The sequence below is a fragment of the Podarcis pityusensis genome, assembly GCF_964106645.2.
Source record: "Podarcis pityusensis genome assembly, chromosome: 16".
Classification (NCBI taxonomy): Eukaryota; Metazoa; Chordata; class Lepidosauria; order Squamata; family Lacertidae; genus Podarcis; species Podarcis pityusensis.
The window spans coordinates 21,483,486-21,507,148 of NC_138041.1; the positions used below are offsets into that span (position 1 = coordinate 21,483,486).

The 23,663-nt window shown below is 45.9% G+C and overlaps 1 protein-coding gene across 1 annotated transcript in view; it reads right to left on the reverse strand.

Moving 5' to 3' along the window:
- Positions 1 to 23,663, reverse strand: part of PLBD2 (phospholipase B domain containing 2) — a gene marked incomplete at its 5' end in the record, with an annotated part of 24,722 nt that continues 1,059 nt past the window's right edge. The window contains 11 exons of the mRNA XM_080986382.1: positions 1 to 3,715; positions 5,787 to 5,949; positions 8,041 to 8,193; positions 10,117 to 10,188; positions 11,400 to 11,495; positions 12,648 to 12,808; positions 14,476 to 14,570; positions 16,113 to 16,327; positions 19,811 to 19,911; positions 21,569 to 21,727; positions 22,340 to 22,433. Of these exons, the coding sequence (XP_080842508.1) occupies positions 3,548 to 3,715; positions 5,787 to 5,949; positions 8,041 to 8,193; positions 10,117 to 10,188; positions 11,400 to 11,495; positions 12,648 to 12,808; positions 14,476 to 14,570; positions 16,113 to 16,327; positions 19,811 to 19,911; positions 21,569 to 21,727; positions 22,340 to 22,433 (1,477 nt within the window). The 3' untranslated portion in view covers positions 1 to 3,547. The remainder of the gene's footprint in view (positions 3,716 to 5,786; positions 5,950 to 8,040; positions 8,194 to 10,116; positions 10,189 to 11,399; positions 11,496 to 12,647; positions 12,809 to 14,475; positions 14,571 to 16,112; positions 16,328 to 19,810; positions 19,912 to 21,568; positions 21,728 to 22,339; positions 22,434 to 23,663) is intronic.

Below are 23,663 nucleotides of genomic sequence, written 5' to 3' on the forward strand. Positions count from 1 at the left end.
TCAAGTTAGTGTTGATATTTATTAAAACCAAAAATAAATCATAACAATAACTTTTGATCATACAAGGCAAGACCGAATTCCCTTCATATAGCTGACCAATACACTCATATACCCTGATCCACAGGGACAGAGTTTATGCTACCAACAGACGGATTCATATCCTTTTTGGCTCAAGTATAAGGGGAAAAGGAGGAAAGACGTCCCTTGCAACTCCTAAGCATTGAAGGCAAATTGCTGTTTTGGGTTTTCCTTTGCATTTTTCATGCTTTTAATTAGAATATAAAGCCCACATTGGCTCAAGGAGGGGGTGGGCAAGCTTTGTTTAAATAGACACCCCTCCCCCCCCCTTTCTAAACCACCAACTGGAGACTAGTGCAAAAGACAGAGACTGGGAAAAAATAAATTTGAGCCCTGGAAGTTTTTTGAGAGCATCCACACAGAACTGAGCTTACAGTCCTTCCACACAAAAACTCCTGGTTGCTCCAAGCTTTCTTCAACTGAGCAATATATTTAAGGGAAGGAAGGAGTTGTTTGGTTGTTGCTATGGTTAAGCAACTGGAGAGGTGGAAATCCCTCAGTAGTTCCAGATCCACTTTCTTCTGCTCATCCTTGAGCTGGAACAAGTAAGCTCTACGTCAGCACTTTCTGCTCCCATGTTGCACTGTGCGCTGAAAAGCCTGCCCCCCCCCCCCGATGCCCGTGCATAGAAAATACCAACTCTATGCTTTATACATAGGGAGGTCTCTGTACCCATAGACTGCATTCACACAACGGGGGATTCTATTTTTCTGACATTCCCCTAAATGTTAATTCCTGCATTATTGTTCAGCTTCCACATGACATCAAAACCACTTCCGGAGTGGTTTATACCATTTCCCCAACATTCCCATAACTGACAATTTCCATGTTATACCTTGAGCTTTCACATGACCTAGAAGCCACTTCCTAGAATATATAGCACAAGTTTTCTTCCAGGGGAGAAAAATAAATCCATCTGCAGATTAACATGAAAACGAGCTCCAAACTTGTGCTATATTTCACTACAATTCTGGAAGCTCAAATAGAATGCGGAAATTAACAGGGAAGTGTCCGGAAAACGGAACCAAAACTGCAGTGTGAATGCAGCCAGTTGGAAACAGCCAAGAGGCAGATTATTTATCAGACTTAGAATGCCTGTTAATCGCCTACAGATATTTGGGTTGCAGGGGGAATTTGTGGCTACTTGATGATGATAGGAAAGGCACTTTGCGCATGCTTGGCAGAATTTGCTTCAGTTCTGCAACAAGGTTGAGGCACATGTGCCTCTCTGGAAGTTGCTGGACTCCCAGCTCTTATCAGCGCCAGCCAGCATGGACAATGGCCAGGGTTAATAGGGAGCTGCAAATCAACAAGATCTTGGAGGATCCCTGCTCTGCAATGAAGCCCAAGGATTTGATAGAGGAAGCAGCAAAACAAACAATTAGAAAACAATTCCTGTCATGTCAAGCGGTTCCTTTTAAGGCAGGCAGCCAAGTACCTCGCTTTCACACATGCACATAAACGCAGGACAGAAATAGCAATATGAAGAAGGGCAGGATCACATCATTTCAACGGCCTATGCAGCCAAGATCTACAGCAAGAAGCAAGCAGCTCTTTCCGTACAAAGGGCTGTATTCCCTCCTGGGCAATCTTCCGGGGGCCAGATGCCAGCGTTGGGCAGGGACAGAGGCAAGAGTGATCAGGGCACAGAGTGTAGATTTTGCCCCTGGACAGTGGGCTGGTTTCTACATGCACTCAGATATACCCCTCTGTATCCAGGCAAACAAAAAAGGGGTATTATCAGACACTAAGGGCACATTCTGGCCAGGCAAAAACACAAAAGGAGGGCTGGCGAGGGGTGTGTCCTGGGGACAGCTTAGGGGACATTAGGAGAGGTCCAGGGGCTACATTCAGGGCCCCCGTGGTGGCTTGAGGTTCTCCACCCTGACTTTCAACCATGTGTATGTATACACAACGATCAGAGAGAAATGGCAATATGAAAATTGGGAAGTCGTTCAGCATGGGAGAGAGATGCTTAACCCAGGAAGAGCATCCATATAAATAGGTAACAGACTATATAAATAGGAAATGGCTTAGATTTTGCCCAGGTCTTCCCAGAACGATCCTGGAAATCTGAGCCTCTTGTGCGTGTGCCAGGGATCACAGGCTTTGTACTGAATCACACCATTGGTCCATCTAGCTCATACGGTCTATGCTGACTGGAAGAAACTATTCATGGGTTTAGATGGAGGCTTTTCCTAGTCCTGCTTGGGAGATGCCAGGAAGTGAACCTGAGGCCTTCTGCACACAAAGCACATGCTTCATCCGTGTCCCCCTTCCTGTTGTGGGAACACAGGAAATGGCATTACACTGAGTCACTCCATTGCTCCATCTAGCTCAGTATTGTCTGCACTGATTGGAAGCGGCTCCCTAGGGCTTCAGCCTGTTTACTGCCAGCCCTACCTGGAGAGACCATTGGGGATTGAAGCTGGACCCTTCTACATGCTATACCACTAAGCTACAACTCTTCCCTGTTATGTCCATCTCTGCATGGGAGATTTCGGCGTTCTCTGGGGAAGCCATGCCGGTTGGAGTTAAGTGTGCAGATTTCAGGCACCTACACCTTTGGTATACGACCCGCAAAGGAAGGAAAATCCCCAGGAGTCAGGGCTGCGCATCTTCCCTCTATAAAGCTCTTGAGAGCTCAAGACTCACATTTGAGCGTAATAACATCAGCAGCTGTGACCTCAAGATTCCCTCCCTATTATCTTAGCCACACACTCAAGTCCTGGACTGCGGTGTATCTTGTGCTAAAACGAGATAAATATTCTGTAGCACGGAGAACAGAATCTTGCAACCAGCGCTGGTTATGATACAAGCTGTTTCACCTTAATCCGCGCAGCTGATGCTGTAATTTTGAGTAATTTTTGAAAGTTCTTATAGAAATCGCAAGGAATTATGCACGGCGTAATTAATAGAGGAGTAGGAGATGGGAGAATGCCCCCCTTTTACTTTTTGAGAAACCCCCTTATCTCTTGTTTTTTGGCTGTTCTAGGGGGAAGTGTGATTTGGCTAAAACTGGGGGGGGGGGGAGTACAGTTCAGCAGGTGAGGCTTGTGGATTTCACACACCCCTCCCGCTTCTCCCCCCACCCCCAATAATTCACTTTACTCCTGACCACCAGCAATCTTAATTCAGCCACCATCTGGCTTAATGTGCTGGAAGCAGGCATTTGGCTGGACTCTTTCAAGGCTTATTGTTGCGTCCATAAGGACTAGAAACTTTGAAAAGCAAACAAGCAAACTAACAGAAAGTTGGGATTTGCAGGCAGCCAAATCCAGCGCTCCCCCCCTCCCGGTGTCTCCGTGGAATCGAATAACCCCGATTGTATCCATCATTATCAAGCACCTTTGCCCTTTTGAGAATAAAAAGCGGCACGCTCACCCACAAAGCCCCACAGCACCAGCTGGGGTCTTGTCGAGCATGATAGGAAAAGTTTGAGACACACACACACAGAGCCCGTGAGGCATCAGCCCCAGCGGACCTGGATGGGCGAGAATTTCCAGAGGTCAGGATGGCCCATATGTATCAGATTGCGATAGGGAGAGGTGGTCCATTGGAAAGGAGGTAGGTTGTCCCAGGTTGGCCCGCTGGTGGCAATGAAACTGTAGTTCTTGGCCATCTCAAAGGAAGTGACCTGGCAAAAGGAAGAAGGTGAGGTAGAGTCACAGACACTATGACCTGTGCTAGCGTTTTCCAAAATTGCTGCTTCTGACCACTTGAAAACCAAATCTGACAGGATGGTTCCTCAGATGAAGGAGAAGGATTCTGTCTACGTTTTGATACAATCCGACGCCATCTTGAATCAAAATGACGGACCTGAACCTTTCAGAACTCTACTGATTTTAACCAAAGTGTACATGATGGCTCCTGAAATCAAGGAGCAGCTCTTCGTTTATGATTGGGTATAATTGGATGCCATTTTGAATCAAGATGGTGGCCCGAACCTTTCAAAACTCCCCTGATTTCAACTGCATATGTGAAAACTACCCTGGGTTTTTTGTTGTTGTTTTTCCTTGGAATTCCGAAGCAACCCTGGGCATTAGACTGCTAGTAAATTATATTTTACATGTGTTTCTACAATTATAGCCTTGTGTGCTGAGGGCTAACAGACAGAAAATGACAGAAAATCAGGATTCATGGTTTATTCTTATTGTGAACATGAGCAGACATTATTTTTTCCGTGCTGTTACATTTGCAATGGAAATATCTATCAAAGAATAGCTGTTTAAAACTGGCTCCCCTGCAATTACCTTGGGGTGCCCCCAAACCATTTGGCCCTAACTATGACACTTTAACCTCAGTTGTCTTAGCAACTGAGCCTTCAGTGGGGACTGTTGACATTCTTTTCCCATCTGTGTCCCTGGAACATCTCAGGGAGATGCTCGGCTTCACCCTGGTGTTAACTCAAAACACAGACATAGCAAAACATCCCGAAAGACCACTTGTGCCAATTTCCGGGTCAGATAGGGAAGGAATGCAGCGTAGGAGTCATAAAAATGCAGGCACACAAAATCAAGCCCAATATATTTTATCCGAGGGCCCTTCTGGCAGTTCCCACATTTTGCAAAGTGAAGTTATAGGGAACCAGGCAGAGGGCCTTCTCAGTAGTGGCGCCCGCCCTGTGGAATGCCCTCCCATCAGATGTCAAGGAAATAAACAGCTATCTGACATTTAGAAAACATGTGAAGGCAGCCCTGTATTGGGAAGTTTTTAATGTTTGATGTTTTATTATGTTTTTATATGTGTTGGAAGCCACCCAGGATACATGCCCAGGGTATAAATAATAAAAATATTGTTTGTTTGTTTATCAATCAATCAATCAATCAATCAATAAATATCATCATCATCATCAAGGTTAAATTACCAGCTGGTATGCAGGCTGTGACCCTACCTGCCTGCGGACTGTCTCACCAGAGTGGTGCATGCTCGGGTTATCTCCTGCTTGGACTACTGCAATGCGCTCTACGTGGGGCTACCTTTGAAGGTGACCCGGAAACTGCAACTAATCCAGAATGCGGCAGCTAGACTGGTGACTGGGAGTGGCCGCCAAGACCATATAACACCGGTCCTGAAAGACCTACACTGGCTCCCAGTACGTTTCCGAGCACAATTCAAAGTGTTGATCCTGACCTTTAAAGCCCTAAATGGCCTCGGCCCAGTATACCTGAAGGAGCGTCTCCACCCCCATCGTTCTGCCTGGACACTGAAGTCCAGCTCTGAGGGCCTTCTGGCGGTTCCCTCACTGTGAGAAGTGAGGTTACAGGGAACCAGGCAGAGGGCCTTCTCGGCAGTGGCGCCCGCCCTGTGGATGTCAAGGAAATAAACAACTATCTGACTTTTAGAAAACATCCAAAGGCAGCCCTGTTTAGGGAAGGTTTTTAATGTTTGATGTTTTATCGTATTTTTAATATTCTGTTGTGGGCCGCCCAGAGTGGCTGGGGAAACCCAGCCAGATGGGTGGGGTATAAATAATACAGTACTTTATTATTATTATTATTATTATTATTATTATTATTATTATTAATTATTGTTTGACAATAATTCAATCAATATCACCATCATCAAGGTTAAGTGTAATTAATATTGGAACATGATTAAAATAAAAAATTTCTATGTCAACTGTGAGAAGAGGATGCTTGACTAGATGGGACTATCGGCCTGATCCAACAGGCTCTTTTAATATTATGATATTCGTAACCCCATACCTTCATATCAGTGCCTCCGTGTGGCCTCTGACGCAGGGCCCCAAAGGGGTAGGTGCCATTAGCAGGGTTCAGATCTGAGCGGGCGGCAATTGCGTTTTCGCCATTCTGTGGTGGATCACAGCCTTGGCACCGGGACAGTGGGTCCTTTGGGAAGTTGTTGTACCTGCACGGAGAGCACAGGGAGGATGTGAATGGGGACAGGGCAGTCAGGGCTTCAAGCGATGGCATAGTGGGAGATGCAGAAATGCAAGGGCTCACTGTGATGGTCCTCTTAGCTACTCACCCAAAACGTTGGCCACTATGTTGGTCCATATACACACATAGAGCTCCAAAGGAGATGGAGCAGGTGGAATTATACCAAATTCATTAGGATCAGCCTATGGCCTGGATGGTTTTGGAAGATACTTAACTTGCAAAACACAGTGCAAAACACAAAAGGTTTTCGTCCCACTGAAACGCAACCTTTTGCTTTTAATTGGAAACTCAAGCCATCTTGTAAAGAAGGGTGACCATCTATATACCACTAGCATGAAGCGGGAACCCTGTGCAAGAAAAGGAAAGAAGTACCCAGCCTCTGCTTGACTGTATTGCTTGTTCTCATCATCTCCTTCAGTTGACAGAGCAAGGAGTCATCATCAATTATCCTGGCGTTCCAGCAAAAAAATGAGAGGACTGCTCCTGCTCTGAACATTTCCTGGAGCTGCATTCTTCCACATTCTTGCTCTGCCACTGGTTGATCTTCTGGGTGAAAACCCCCATCTTTGTGGGCGGAAAAACTTGTGTGGACTGGGAAGAGCAAACTAAGGAGCTGCTACAGCAGAGACCCGGTGTGAATCCGTATATGGACTAGTATAATATTGGAAGAGCATTATCTTTTTGGCATCTGAGCCAAAGGAAGTAGGGGTTGGTGGATTGGTCAATTTCCATTCTGTGTCAGTTTCACACGCACTCCATCACAGGCCCCTCCGCTCCCATTTTCCCCAATTTAAAAAGACAGAAAAATGCATGCGAAATTTGAATTTGACTATATGAACTTTGCCCCAAAGGCAAAGGGCTGTAGCTCAGTGACAGAACACCTGCTTTGCATGCAAAAGGTCCTGAGTTCAATCCCTGGTATTGCTGGCTATAGCTGGGAATGTCCTTTGTCCAAAACCCTGGAGAGCCTGGTCTGCTGGTCAGTGCAGTGAATACTGAGCTAGATAGAGCAATGGTCTGACTCATACAGTGGTACCTCGGGTTAAGAACTTTGCTTCAGGATGAGAACAGAAATCGTGCTCCGGCAGCGCAGCAGCAGCAGGAGGCCCCATTAGCTAAAGTGGTGCTTCAGGTTAAGAACAGTTTCAGGTTAAGTACGGACCTCCGGAACGAATTAAGTACTTAACCCGAGGTACAACTGTATAAGGCAGTTTCCTGTGGCTTCTAAAGCATTCATTTTGAATGCATTTTAAATACACATTCCTGCATGTTTTCAATGCCTTTCGCCTCTTCTAGAATATACATGTTTGTCTGCTTTTTCCTGATAAAGGCACTTAAAAAAACAACAACCTGAAACTGAACTGCAGTAACCCGGGGCGGGGCTTTTAGTGTGGCTGCCCCTGTTCTGTGGAATAGTATTCCTGTCACAATACTACCCCACAATCTGCACTTTCGGGAAATAGTTGGTTTCTTCTTCTTCTTCCGACAGGCTTTCCCAGCTGGATAAATGGGCCTTTACCATGAAGGTTCACTTGCTATGGCTTTAGTCTTGTTTTAAATGTATCTGTTATTTTCATGTGTTTTTGTTTTCAATTACTTTATATGAAAATTGTGTTGAGATGGTGGTATAGAAAGCGATTAATAAATTTAAGTGTAACAGCAACAGCAATAATAACAACAGCAATAACAGTAACAATGGCAATGATATAATAATAATAATAATAATAATAATAATAATAATAATAGAAGGATTTGGGCAATCCAACCAATGGTTGTGACGTTATCTGCAAATAAGCCTGGGACTGACAAATTAAATGGATTCACTTTACAGTGAAAAGATCTTCTCCATCCCAACATGGGACAGTGTTTCACACGAGCCGGTGAACACCCAATCCAATTTCTAAGTCAACGTTTTCTCCGATTCATGCCTTGCTCCAAAAAACGTGCTGTCCAGCTTGCAACCCAACCCCATTTCAACAGCAAGGAGACAGCCGTGTAGTATCCATTATTTGTTCATGCAACTCCCAGCCTGCAGGGGGCAGCACGGCTGGCGTCTTACCTCATGAGCTGGATCATCGAGCCCATGTCCCGGACCAGCGTCTGGTTGCGCCGGAAAATCTGGGCTCGGGGGTTCTTCTCATAGGTGAACCAGTCGCCATATTTCTGAACCAGCTGAGGAATGCCGCTGGTGTTGAAGATTTCTTTAAAATACCTGGGTGTGGGGAAAAAGCCATTGAGCAATGTTGGGGGGCTAGAGGGGAGTCTATTCTTTATTTGTTGCATTTACAGCCTGACTTTCCTCCAGGGAGTTCAAGGTGGCACACATAGTTCTCCTCCCCATTTAATCCTCACAACAACCCTGTGAGGTAGGTTAGGCTAAGAGAGAAAGCAACTGGCCCCAGGTCACCCAGTGAGCTTCACGGCCGAGTGGGGACCTGAATTCAGGTTTCTCCAAGTCCTAGTTTGGCACTATAACACATTGGCTGGTGTGGGACTAGATCATGGCTCAATCCAGAGGTTGTCACTTAGCTCCTGAAGGAAGGTTTCTCAGCGGCAGGACAAATTGTAAGGCAAAGCTTTCAGCCAGCATATACCGTATTTTTCGCTCTATAAGACGCACCAGACCACAAGACGCACCTAGTTTTTGGAGGAGGAAAACAAGAAAAAAAAATATTCTAAATCTCAGAAGCCAGAACAGCTAGAGGGATCACTGCGTAGTGAAAGCAGCAATCCCTCTTACTGTTCTGGCTTCTGGGATAGCTGCGCAGCCTGCATTCACTCCATAAGACGCACACACATTTCCCCTTACTTTTTAGGAGGGAAAAAGTGAGTCATAGAGCAAAAAATATGGTAACCCCTTGCTCGTGGGATTTGTACTGGCTGTCAATCAGATACCGGGCCAAGTTAAAGGGGCTGGCACGAATGTAAGAGCCCCCATACAGCTTAGGACCAGGTTACCTGAGAGACTGCCTTATCCCTTACACACCCAGTAGATTGCTGTGGTCTGTGGGAGTCTCTGTTGCAATTTCAAAAGATCTCAGAAGTCCACTCTGCAGTAACTTAAAACGGCTCAGGACCTCAATACCTCAAGGACTGCCTCTTTCCATATGAACCTACGTGGACCCTGAGATCATCTTCTGAGGCCCTCCTTTGTGTGCCTCCTCCTCAAGAAGGGTGGCAACACGAGAAGGGGCCTTTTCTGCAGTGGCTCCCCGTCTGTGGAATGCTCTCCCCAAGTAAGTTCGCCTGGCACCTTCATTATACATCCTTAGGCAAAAACTTTCCTTTTTCACCAGGCCTTTGGCTGATTGACATCCAATGCCCTTTTAAAATGTGTTGTGGAAGGGGGGATTTATTGGGTTGTTTTGTTTTTATTATGTATTCTGTGTTTCTTATACTGTGATTTTTGTTGTGAACCGCCCTGAGATCTACAGGTATTTAATAAATTAATAATAATAATAATAATAATAACAACAATATAAATAAACAAATCAGAGGAGTAGGGCTTTTAGCATAGCTGCCCCTGCCTTGTGGAATAAGCCAGGCACCTACTAACTGCACTGTCTTGAAACAACTGAAGACGTTTTTTTCCAACAGGCTTTCTCAGCTTGCTGGATGTGTCTTTTCCATGAGTGCCTGCTTATTAGGGTTTTAGTCTTGTTTTAAAGGCATTTGTCGTTTTCGACACAGATGCCTTTTGCCTCCCAAGGGAGGAAGACAGAGATCAGAAAGTGGAAGGAGCCAGGATAGCGAGAGGCAAAGAGAAACATGGTTTTGCATGTATATATGGTTGTCTTTTATGCACTGTAGCGTGCAGTTGTTTTTACCAATTGTAGTTTAGCAATTATTTCTTGCTAAGAGTTAATTTCTGCTTAATTATGATCTGCTGATATTTTGAGAGTTAATTTTATTGTGTGCTATTATATTCTAACAGATTATTGAATATTACTTCATTTGATAGAAGTCGATCCATTTTAAAGTTATGTTTCATTATGACTTTTTGTATTGGATCGGATTATGACAAGGTGTGCATTCTTTGTTGTATATTTTGCTGCTATAAACCGTGTCGTGTGTAGCAACAGAGAAAGGCAGCATACTAATTAAAAGTGAAATGAAAATGAAATGAAATCCTTACGGCACATTGTAGCTCGCCCAGTAGCCTTCTTGGTAGAGCAGTTCGGTCTTGTCGTCAAAAACCACCATCCCCCTGGAGAGACCGAAATATTGTTATTTAGAGGTCAGGGGGAAAGTCAGGCACTCAAGTCTCAGTGCTGGGAATATCCTGCAAAGCTCTCATCTCCTCCCAGATGCCGTGGGAAGCTGCCTTATACCAAATCAAATCACTGGTCCATCCAGTCCAGTATTGCCTGCAATGACAGGCAGCGGCCCTCCAGGATTTCAGGCAGAGGGTCTGGCCTATTTGGAGACAAGCCTGGGGATTGACCTAAGGCTGCCTGAATGCAAAGCAAGTGCTAGAACCATTGAGCTACTGCCGAATTAAATAGTTGAATTAAATAGTAAACTGTCTAATAATAGTGAATCAAACAACTGCCCTATCTAGTTCAGTATTGTCTGCCCTGAGGGACGCGGGTGGTCTAAACCACTGAGCCTCTTGGGCCTGCTGATCAGAAGGTCGGCGGTTCGAATCCCTGCAACAGGGTGAGCTCCCGTCTCTCTGTCCCAGCTCCTGCCAACCTAGCAGTTCGAAAGCACGCCAGTGCAAGTAGATAAATAGGTACTGCTCCGGCGGGAAGGTAAACAGCATTTCCATGTGCTCTGGTTTCCATCAAGGTGTCCCGTTGTGGCAGAAGCGGTTTAGTAATGCTGGCCACATGACCCAGAAAGCTGTCTGTGGACAAACGCCGGCTCCCTCCAGCAAGTTGAGCGCCTCAACCCCATAGTCGCCTCTGACTGGACTTAACCGTCCAGGGGTCCTTTACCTTTACCTGTCTGCCCTGACTGGCAACAGCTCTCCAGGGCTTCAGCCAGGGTTTTTCCCCCTAGCCATACCTGGAATTCAACTAGGGGGCAAAGCAGATGTTCACCCACTGAGCTATACTAAGTCAGACCACTGATTCATCTAGTTCAGTATTGTCTATTGAAAGGCAAGGTTTCAGGCAGCAGGTCTGGAGGTCCTGGGAATTGAAACCTTCTGCATTCAAAGCAGAGACTCTGCCACTGAGCTATGGTTTTTCTCCTCCGCTTTGTGACGAAGTGTGGGCTATAAAACCAAAGCAAGACTAATAATAATAATATTATAGTTTCATGGTTCACAGCTACTTGCACTAATCCTAGCTCAGTAAGCCAGGATGCTGGGCTCAGTGTTACATGTGAACCTGGCCGCTATGAAGCAGGTAGAGATGAGGGCGAAGCTGGGCATCCCTGCTTGTCCAACGATGTACAGTTTGGAGCACTTACGGGATCTGCTCCAGCACCGTGAGGACGCCCTTCTGGAGGCCGGCCTTCCCTGGGACGAAAGATTTGTAATCCACGATCATCCATTGGTTATTGTACCTGTGCAAAGAAGCAGAACAGGTGAGTGCCAACATGCACAGTGCTTTTTGAATTAAGAGTGGTGTGAAAGTTGCCTAGAAAGTTGCCTGAATCAAACTGCTCCTTCTCAGCCTAATCCACACCTTCTATCTGCAAACAGGGATAACAGCACTAGTCCACCTTGCAGGATTGTTGTAAAGATTTTAAAGATGAAACACGTATGAGCAAGATTTGTCCATCTTACTTCATTTCCCGTAGTCTAACTGGATCTCGGACAGCAACAAGCTACGCCCACCAGCTTCTTCTCTCCTTTTCTTATAATTTTTAAATTAATTTTCATTTACCATCCAATAGCCTCATTACAACAATTCCAAATTATAATACAATTACTAATACCCATCATTCAAATACCGAATTATATAATTTAGATGCCCCCCCCCACACGCTAGAATTGATGGTTTCATGTTTTTATTTATTCTGCATTCCAAAATCTTATTATTTTCAATTACATTCTGGTCAAAATAATGATCCCTTACGCAACAACTGCAATATTAATACAGTGGTACCTCTGGATGCGAACGGGATCCATTGCGCAGCCCCATTCGCATCCTGAGCAGAATGCAACCCACGTCTGTGTGTGCGTGGGTCACGATTCACCGCTTCTCCACATGCACGTGATGTCATTTTTAGCATCTGCACATGCGTGAGTGGCGAAACCCGGAAGTAACACGTTCCATTACTTCCAGGTAGCTGCGGAGCGTAACATGGAAACGCTCAACCTGAAGCGACTTTTACCCGAGGTATGACTGTAACTTCTATTCATGTTGACACATTAAATGATTTCTATAAATACAAGTGAGGTACTCAGACTATATCCTTGTTCTTCCTGTGTGTGGCAATTATTCTGTCTGTGGTGTTTCTTCCTGTAAATGTTATGTCTATCTTTCCCCCAGTTGTTGCTGTTCTCCATCACACCTTGGGCGGAGCTGATATCCCATTGTTGTTTCAGAAATATCTCCATTGCTCCGTCCCATGCTTCGTTGTTTCGCAACTTTAACAACGCCAGTTTCTACCTGATCCCGTAAAACTGGAGACGCCATTGGGGCTTGAACCCGGGACCTTCTGCATGCAGGACCTGTGCTCTATCTATGGAGCTACGGCTCCTCCACTCACGTGCCGCTGTTGAACTTCTGGAAAATGGCCGCCCACTCCATCCCACTTGTTGCCAGCCGGTTGGCCACGATGTTGCGCAGCCATTCTAAGACGCTCTCCTCGGGCTGGATGAACGTCCACAGGCTGCTGTTGCTGTTCCCAATGGTGGTTTCCAGAGATACCTGCAGAGGGAAAAGGCCCTGAGCAAGCCTTGCATCTGGGAACCTCAAGATGTCTGATGGGGGGTTCCCAGATGCAAAATTCAATGGGAGGACACCTGCTTTGCATGTAGAAGGTGCCAGGTTCAACCCTTACGCCAGCCTTTCTCAACCTCTCAGCCTCCCCAGATGTTGTTGGACTACAACTCCCATCAACCCTGACCACAGGTCCTGCGAGCTGGGAATTATGGGAGTTGTAGGCCAATAACAACTTGGGACCCAAGACTGAGAAAGGCTGCCCTATGGCATCTCCAAATAAGGCCGAGATAAGACCCTGTCCGAAACCCTGGAGAGCCACTGCCAGTCAATGTGCTGACAATACTGAGCCAAATGGACCGATGGGTCAGACCCCATACAATACACTTTCCTGAGTTCCTATGAGATTATCTGAAGGACTTCAGTGATTTCCAAAAGCACAGAAATAAAGCAATTTGCTTGATGTTTTCCCAAACAGGAGAAATGTTCAAAGGCCATCAAGGCAGCCTCTGTGTCCTTCAACAGGGCCAATGATAGCTCAGTTGGTTAAAGCGTGGTGCTGATAATGCCAGGGTTGCAGGTTCGATCCCCGTATGGGACAGCTGCATATTCCTGCACTGCAGGGGGTTGGACGAAATGTTCCTCAGGGTCCCTTCCAATTCTGCAATTCTATGACTGTCTCAGTAGCACCAATTTGATTCTCGACCTGGGATCTGGAAGTGGGGATTGGGTCCCTGGTTCAATCTCTAGCATTGAAGAAGAAGAGGAGTTTGGATTTGATATCCCACTTTATCACTACCCGAAGGAGTCTCAAAGCAGCTAACATTCTCCTTTTCCTTCCTCCCCCGCAACAAACACTCTGTGAGGTGAGTGGGGCTGAGAGACTTCAAAGAAGTGTGACTGGCCCAAGGTCACCCAGCAGCTGCATGTGGAGGAGCGGGGAAGCGAACACAGTTCCCCAGATTACGAGTCTATCGCTCTTAACCACTACACCACACTGGCTATCTTTGGGCTGGAAAAGACTCCTTGTCTGAAATCCTGGAAAGCTGCTGCCAGTCTGTGTAGACAATACTGAGCTAGATAGACCAAAGGCCTGAATCAATAGATATTTTATATTCCTATTGAAGCGTGTTTGGCCTGAGTGCAGGACCTAATAATAGTAATAACAATAATAATATTTATTTGTACCCCACCCTTCCCAGTTCAAAAACCGGGCTCAGGGCGGCTAACAACAAATTTAAAACACTTAATTGTAAAAGCAGCATAAAATACAGTATAAAAACATGAATAACAATAAAATTCAAAGTTCAGAAATCAGTTTAGGAGAAATCCATTAGATAATCACCAGGGCTAGCTGGCTGAATTGGTTCTACTTGGGCCAGCGAGGAGGCCAGGGGAGAATTAGCTGTGGAGTCTCAGAGCGGGTAATCTTCATAAAAGGAGAGAGGGAGGGAAGAGAAGGGAAATAAAAGATCAGGCTGAATTCAAATTAAAGGCCAGGCGGAATAGCTCTGTCTTACAGGCCCGACGGAAGGAGGTTAAATCCTGAAGGGCCCTAGTCTCATGGAACAGAGCATTCCACCAGGTCGGAGTGCTGGACCTACTATAACAACTCTTTATCTAGGACGGCAGTGGAAGAGACAGGGGCCACTCACCAAGCCGCTACTCAAGATGTAGAAGTCATCGCCAGAGAAGATGGCGCCCGGGTAGGAGGAGAAAGACTGGACGTACCCGGGGATCAAGCTGTCACCTGGGGAGCCCAATTGCAAGCAGTCGTCAGCACTTCCATGGCAACAGACACCGCCCCCCTCCCCACTACAGTAAAGACCTTCGATTCTTATAAGAATGAAAAAAAATCATTATAAATTAGTTTGGAGATGGTATTGTAAGAATTCTAAGGTCCCAAATATAAACTAAACATTCATAAATGTACATGGCAAACACATACATAAGTACATAAATCACGTGTCTGAAATAGTACAGGATAGCAATCCTGAAGCCATTTTGACTTCCCCAGTGACCTCAAATATTCCCCCTGCAGTACAGGAGGCAAATGGGGAAAACCTCCCAGTTGTCTCTTTGCTCACAAATCCTGTCTTAAGGGTGTATTTGTGTATGAACAGGGTGAGCCTGTGGCCTGGATTCAGGAACTGAGTATTTACCATCACAAAAAAATGGCCAGGCTGCCCAGGTAGAGCAATCAGTGGCCATTATCAGGTATCCTGACAAACAGGATTTTTGTTGGAGACCGCCTCCTTCTGTGATGTATGTATGATGGTTTGGGGGCTGGTCTAGAGCTACAGGGTGGGCAATTTCAAGGCTATATAACGGCTTGCACACCACTCTTCGGGGTTCCTCTCCTCCCTCCCTGCGTGGGGTGAGTGGGGGACCCTGTTGCAACAGTTTAATAAAGATCAGGTTTATTAGCTGCTTTGATTCTCAATATTCTCTGGTTGGCCTCTTGTTATTTTCTCCTACCAATAGAGAACCTACTTAAGGACTCTATATGGGCTCATGGATACCCCATAAGGGAAAAAGAACAGTTTTTTCTTATAACAGTATTTAACACCAGTCGGATTAAATCAAATAAACAAGGAAAATTTGGTGTTATGTTGGAGGGGATGCCAGGAAACTGGGAATGATGTTCACATGTGGTAGGGGTGTAAATATGTACAATTTTTCTGGCAAAGGGTGTTAAAGGAGATAACAGAAATCACTGGGTTAAAGCTGGACCGAAAGTCCAGAGGTAGCATTATTATCAATTTACGATGGGGTGGAAGGTTCACAGGCTATGAAGGACTTGCTTACAAATTTATTGACAGCTGCATGAATTATGATAGCTAGGAAGTGATAGGGGCAAGCAGAATATAAAATGGAAGAATGATATAAAGAGGTGTGGGATATAGCTATTAAATGATAAATTAACATGTGCCATCAAGGTAAGACGGGGAATATGCAGGAGAAATGATTTTGAGGAGATATGGAGGGTGTTTGTAGAATTTGTACTGTTAAAACGGAAAAGGGTCAAACCATCACAAGACGTGTTGAATTTTTGGGAGGCTGTATAGTTACAATGGAACGGTCTCGGTGGTGGGGTGCCCATTTTTATTCTTATTTATTTATGATTATTACTTTGCCAAAATAAAGAAAAAAAGAAAAGACCTTTGAAAAGCCTGCTGGATCATCTCTGAAGATTGGCCATGCTGACTGGGGCTTATGAGCACTGTAGTCCAACAACATCTGGAGGTCAAAGGTCCCTTGCTCCACCCCACATCCTTTTCCTGCTACTCACTGCGGGCTGAAGTCCGGAACGGCAAAGTATACTTCTTGAGGATGCGTAGCATGGACTGGTATGTATTCCAGGTGTCGTGGGAGACAAGGAGGTCCTGGTTGCCAGGCAACAGCTTGATGAATGCCGAGCAGGACCCAGAGCCAAGGACCCGGTGGCTTCCAGATTTGTTGAAGGCCGATTCCAGGTCTTCCAAATCGCCCCCCAACTGGAACAAACTAGCAGAGGCAATTCACATGATGATGATTTTAGTTGTTATTTATTTCACAAAATTTATATGCTGCTTGATTGTAAAAGAAAAAAAAAGAATAACCCCAATGTGTTTTACAAGAATTTTAAAAATCATTTTTTTTAAGTATTCAAGATAATTAAAATCAACGACAAGCTAAAAACCAGACTAAATCACATGTCAGCGTACCACACGTCTGCACAGGATGAATTAAACAGGTCCCGAAAATGAACGTGCCTGCCTTATGTCAATACGCAAGGAGTTCCAAAGTATGATGTTGATTATATATTCAATTTCTTACCTGCCCTTTACCATAAGACCTGATGGCAGGTTAAATCCTCTTTTAAAGCCATCTAAGTTGGTTGCCACCACTGCCTCTTCCAGGAGGGATTATTATTAAGGTGGGGCATCCCACACTCAAACCGTGTACGGTATTTTTTGCTCTATAAGACTCACTTTTTCCCTCCTAAAAAGTAAGGGGAAATGTGTGTGCGTCTTATGCAGGCTGCACAGCTATCACAGAAGCCAGAACAGCAAGAGGGATTGCTGCTTTCACTGTGCAGCGATCCCTCTTGCTGTTCTGGCTTCTGAGATTCAGAATATTTTTTCTTCTTGTTTTCCTCCTCCAAAAACTAGGTGCGTCTTGTGGTCTGGTGCGTCTTATAGAGCGAAAAATACGGTATTTTAAAGCTTAGGCAGGGATCTTGGATAGGGGAATTCGTTGCTCAACTTTGCTTGTCTCCTGGGAGCTTTACCTGACCTCCACCTCACTCTGCCTCCCAGGAGTTAAAAAAACTTTTGCTACACAGCTGCCCAACCCCACTCTGACCCGGCTGTTGATGCAGACTCGAAATTCCTGGAAACCTTTGCATTTGTCGGGGAAGTTAGAGGAGTTCCTCTCGGGCTCTGTGGCGTCTGCAGCAAGCTTGCCTGCTTATCTTAGGAGAGATAAGCTATGAGCCCAACACACAACCCTCAGCCCAAGAGACTGCAGCTCACAAAACTCATCTGGCTCACACCAGGGAGGCAATACTTTTCTACCTCCACTGCCAGAGCCAGTAAATGTCCCTGAATGCTGGTTGCTGGGAACCACAAGCAAGGAGATGTTGGTGTGTTCATGTCCTGCTTTTGGGCTTTCCCATTGGGGCATCCGTAAAAAACAGGGTGCTGGAGCAGATGGTCCTTTTGGCCTGATGCAGCAAGGGTTTTCTTATATTCTTTTAAGATTAAAGTACAGTATTGGGAGGGGAACAACAGCGCATCAGCCAAGGCACGAAACTCCTGTGTGCTGCAGAGGATCTTGGGAAAAGGGGCTGAAGAGACCTGGATTCTGGAATAGATGGGCCTTTGTTCTCATCCAGCAGGGTACCGTATTTTTCGCTCTATAGGACGCACTTTTTCCCCCTCCAAAAATTAAGGGAAAATGTGTGTGCGTCCTATGGAGCGAATGCAGGCTCCTTCACTTCAGCGATAGCAACGCAAAGCCTCCAAAGCGCAGAGGGAGCGCTCCCTCTGCACTCCGGAGGCTTCGCATTGCTTTCGCTGGAGCCTGGAGAGCGAGAGGGGCCTGTGCGCACAGACCCCTCTCGCTCTCCAGGCTTCAGGGATAGCCGCCTGAAGCCTCCGGAGCGCAGCGGGAGCTCCCGCTGCGCTCCGGAGGCTTCGGATTCCTTTTGCTAAAGAGCAAGACTCTCCTGGCTTCAGCAGAGAGGGAGAGCTGCGCAGCACCCCTTCAGCGAAGCGGGGGGAGAAATGGAAGGGGCTCCGTTTCTCCTGCCGCTTTGCTGAAGGGGCACTGAGCAGAGAGGGGGAGATTTTTTTTGTTTGTTCTCCCCCTCTAAAACAAGGTGCGTCCTATGGTCGGGTGCGTCCTATAGAGCGAAAAATGCGGTAGTTCTTTTTTGGGAAATAGGCAGCTTCAGCCAGCATGGCCAATGGCCAGGGATGATGGGAGTTGTACTCCAACAACATCCAAATACAATGGTACCTTGATTTACAAATTTAATCCGTTCCGGAAGTCCGTTCTTAAACCAAGGCGTGCTTTCTCATAGCAGCGGGACTCAATTTACCAATGGAACACACACAACAGGAAGCGGAACATGTTCTACTTCCAAGGCAAAGTTCACAAACCAAAACACCTACTTCCGGGTTTGCAGCGCTCTTAATCCAAGCTGTTCATAAACTAAGCTGTTCTTAAACCTGTACCACTGTACTGGGAATTGTTAAGTAGGGAGGGATGCAGTTGCACAAATCCTGCTTGCAGGCTTCCCAATGGGGCATCTGGTTGGCCACAGTGAGAACAGGAAGCTAGGTCAGATGGTCATGTTGTGTGGATGCCTGATTATTGTCTTCCAAAGCAACTACTCTATTCTGAACTTAAAAATGGAAAGCGTAATGCTGGTGGTCAACAAAAGAGGTTTAAAGACTGTCTCAAGGCAAATCTAAAAAAATGTAGTATCAACACTGACAACTGGGAAGCTCTGGCCTGCGAGCGCTCCAGTTGGAGAACAGCCTTTATCAAAGGCGTCATGGGCTTTGAAGATGCTCGAACTCAGGATGAAAGGGAGGAATGAGCTAAGAGGAAGGCACACTTGGCAAACCCTCACCATTATTAACTCCCATCCAGAAACCTATGTCTCCACAGTGGAAGGACATGTGGATTCAGAATTGGCCTCCACAGTCACTTACGGACTCACTGTTAAAACCGTGTTCATGGAAGACAATCTTACTCGGCTACGAGTGATCACCAAAGAAGAAGGAAGAGGTCAGATGGGCTACTGACCTATTTTCCTATGTCTTTTTACCTATGCCTGTAGTATTATTATTATTATTATTATTATTTATTACAATTAATTTACCAACCCCTTTCTCAACCCTTGTCTCAAGGAGATTTACATGTCAGATAATTAGAAACAGTTAAAAACCTCAAAAGCAGCAAATACATTTAAAAACAAGACTTAAACCCTAGCAACTTATGGTAAAGACCCAAACAGTTCCATTCCTTACACTCTAGCTGCTTCTTAATGAGGGATAGCAGCTTAAAATTCATCGTAGCCAATGAAACAAAAAAGAAACACGTCGCGCATTACACAGGAACAAACTCAAATATTCCTCAGCTGCAGTCTCCAGGAAAATCAACTTGTCAAAAAAATTAGGCTTCCCAACTGGTTGTTGTTTTTTAAAAAGCGAAAACTTTTTTTCTCAAAATGGAGTGTAGCCGATGGCTGTAGGACTTTATGTGTGTACTTGTGTCTGTGGTGTGGGTGTGTTGCGTGCAGTTGTCATGAGCGCATGTGTGCACACTAGTGATATGTCCACGGTGCCCAGGACAGTTTAAATATGGGCCCAAAAAGGTTGATGACCCCAGGCTTAAACATCATGTGTCGCTGTCAGTCCTGTGCAGAATCTGGGCACCCGTGAAATGTCCCCACTCCTTCATTTTCTCACATGTGCAAAAGAACCACAGACTTACAGAAAGCCAAAGGGTGCGATGGAGAACTTGCCGATCGGGAAGGCCACCCGGCCGTTATAGCCATCCTCAAGGCCCTTCAGCTGCAGCAGGGCGAGGCGTACCTGGGCATTTTGATGGAGAACACACAGGAATCACTCACAGAGTCAAAAGTTAAAAGCAGCCCAGAAACAATCCGAGACGTAGTTTGGTCCTCGGATCGGGGCGGGGGGGGGGGGGGAGCTAACAGCACTTATGCTGCCATATGGAAGGCAATGAACCCGCCAGCTTGCAGACTGAATATTAATTCATTCAAACAATTGCACAAGACGAAACAGACCAAAATTAGCAACCATTAATGTTCATGTTATAAGGGGTTATATCCCAGTGTCTTGGGACTTGAAGGAGGGACCCTGCAGCTGGATACTATGTGCTTTTTAGTGGCTAAGCGACTGCTTTTTCTGGCACTGGAAGGACCAGACGACTCCTCACATAGCTGGTAGAACCTTTTCTTCTCTTGAAGCATACAAAAAAGGGACTTTTGCTCAGGTGTGCAAAGAGCACAATCATTCTGAGTTCTGGGGTTATTTGTGTGGTATGCATGTCATATGAGCTCCACTAGAGCCTTCCCAATGTCACAATTAAAATGCGCGCCTTGTACCCCCCAGATATCAAAGAGAAAAATAACTACCAAACTTTTAGAAAACATCTAAAGGCAGCCCTGTTTAGGGAAGCTTTTAATGTTTAATAGGCTATTGTATTTTAGTGTTTTGTTGGAAGCCGCCCAGAGTGGCTGGGGAAACCCAGCCAGATGGGCGGGGTATAAATAAATTGTTGTTGTTGTTGTTGTTGTTATTATCATTATTATCATCATTATCTTTAAACCTAGTTTTAGTGGATTGGCAACCCTAAAAAGAAGCACTAGGGCCAACTTGCACATTTGGCAACCTAGTAAGTTACTGTTTGTTAAGAAGCATTTGTGCTTATGATATACAGTAGTCACATACAATGCTTGTAAAAACACAGCACCACATCTCTTTATTCTATTATATCCTTGTAAAAGTTTAAGTTGCATTTTTAAATCCGGTTTGTGGTTTAAAAGTTCACTGCACAGTTCCACCCACAAAGTGGGCCTTGAAACCACCACTCAACCCCCTCTCCTCTTTCTGATTCGCGGTTTTCATCACACAGTGGCTGCTTCTGCAAAATGGTATCACAAACCGACACGCTTTTGCTGGCATGTTTTCGTTTCCCTTTATTGTGGTTTAACCAGGGAATGATGGGAATTGTAGCCCAGTGAGGGGAACGGTGTGTGTGTGTGTGTGTGTGTGTGTGTGTGGATCTCCTAACAACTAAAGGTTGTTTTCTGCTGCTCCAGAGAAGCAGACACGGAGCAATGGATCCAAACTACAAGAAAGAAGATTCCACCTAAACATTAGGAAGAACTTCCTGACAGTAAGAGCTGTTTGACAGTGGAATTTGCTGCCAAGGAGTGTGGTGGAGTCTCCTTCTTTGGAGGTCTTTAAGCAGAGGCTTGACAACCATATGTCAGGAGTGCTCTGATGGTGTTTCCTGCTTGGCAGGGGGTTGGACTCGATGGCCCTTGTGGTCTCTTCCAACTCTATGATTCTATGATTCTATGATTCTAACTCTCAGCACTCTATAACAAACTACAGTTCCCAGGATGCTTTGGGGGAAGCCATGCCTGTTTATAAAGTGGAATGATACCGATATAAAGGTATGATGCGGGTGGCACCCCAGCCTCAGAACAGAATGCCGCACCTGGTACCAGTATTCAGAATCGTCCGCTGCCTCCATCAGCTGCATCATCCAGGCGAGGTTGGCTTCGATGTATTTCTTCAGCTTCTGGCAGTAGTTGGTCTGGTACTTGAACGGCCCACAGTAGCCCACCATCGTGTTCATCCAGTGCATGTAGATGAGCTGCAAAGGCACAAACATTTAAGGCGGCTGAGCTAGATCCGGAGCGAAAGGCGGCTGTAGCTCAGCGGTAGGGCATCTGTTTTGCATGCAGAAGGTCCCCGGTTCAATCCCAATGGCATCCCCAGGTAGGACAGGAATTGTCTGAAACCCCGGAGAGCTGCTGCCAATCAGTGCAGACAATACTGAACTGGATAGACGAGTGGTATGACTTAGAGTAAGCTTCCTATGTTTAATTCACCCTCATGGCCAGGATTGGGACCTATAACTTAAGTTAGGTATGTTAATTTCAATATCCTCCTGAGTAAAACCTTCCATATTCGGTGGGAGTTTGGAAGCCCTTCCTGAATCTTTCAAGTTCATTCAGAACAGGCAGGGGGTAGCTCCTTGCTGCTGCAGGTAACATGTAACAATGGCTTCCGGGTCCGGCACTCTGCCCGTGTTCAGAGACCACCGCATCTGTATTCACCCTCCATAAGTGCCATCATGGAAGGTGAATTTCTAGGTTAATGCTTGCCTCAAATGGTTTTGTCCTGAGAGAGCTGAAGTGATGGGATAAGGGTCTTCGATAAAGCTGGAAAACGTGGAGGGTGGAGGCCATAGGCCAACACTTACCTGCTGAGACACAGCTGCTTCCGCCAGCCCTGCCGCGTAGGCCTGGAGGCTGTCATTATACTTCTCATTGGTGGTTAGTTCCAGGGAGGCCCATCTATAAGTGAGACAGAAATAGAGAGAATAAAAAGTATTGAGAAGACCAGAGAAGGAATCCATCTGTCAAGTTTCCCCTCCTTCCACTACAGCACCCTTCTGCTTGAGTCCTTAAATGAGCTCCCCTGTCACACTTCAAATCAGCTTCTAGTCCAGGCTTCCTCAACCTCAGCCCTCCAGATGTTTTGAGACTACAATTCCCATCATGCCTGACCACTGGTCCTGCTAGCTAGGGATCATGGGAGTTGTAGGCCAAAAACATCTGGAGGGCCGAGGTTGAGGAAGCCTGCTCTAGTCCTCAGTATGAAGGCTTCCTACCAACTCCATGACCCGGGGTCATCAGCTGTCAAGCTTGCTGAGTGTAGAAAAGTCAAATGCAAACTCAAGACCCACCACGTGAACTTTAGTGTGAAAGAACTTCAGGCCTGGGGGAGCCAAATCCTGCCCTCCAGGAATCTCTAACTGGCCCTTCGGACTGTCCCCAGGTCATACCTTCTTCACAAACACACCTTCTCTCCTCCCTCCCCAGGCTGCCTCATCGCTCCCCAAATTTGCTTCACAACCTCCTGGAGTGTTTTTTTTGCCCGCCTGGCATGTGTCCTTGAAATCTGATCATGCCTCTTGCTTGCCTGAATAGAGAGGGGTGTGTGAGTGTGCTGTGCCCGCTTTGGCCTCCAGCACATGGGTTACAGACGCTTCAGGTTGCCTTTTTTTGGGTTACAGACGCACCAAAACCCGGAAGTTCCGGAACAGGTACTTCCGGGTTTCGGCGGTAGCGCATGCGCAGAAGTTCTAAATCGCGCTTTGCGCATAAGCACAGAATCACAACCTGCACGTGCGCAGACGCGGCAGGTTGCGAACATGCCTCCCGCACAGATCACGTTCGAAACCTGAACGTCCACTGTACTGAAATTTAACCAGATGGTTTGGCACTGAATCCATCTTCCCAGGGAACTCTGGGAATTGGTAGTTCTGCGAGGGGAAGGGAGGGAGATGGTGTGTGTGTGTCCTAACAACTCTGAGACCTTAGCAAACAACCGTTTTAAAAAATAGCCAGGGATCTGGTAGAACAGTTCCAACTACATATTAAACGGTTTGGTCTTTTTTAAGGGGAAATAGGATTTAAGGGTGAGATGAATTAAGAAAAATGAAATGTGGATCTAGCTAATGGAGTCAGTTGTGTTGATAACAGGTTATTTTAAAAAATGAACACTGTAAAGGAAAAATTAGT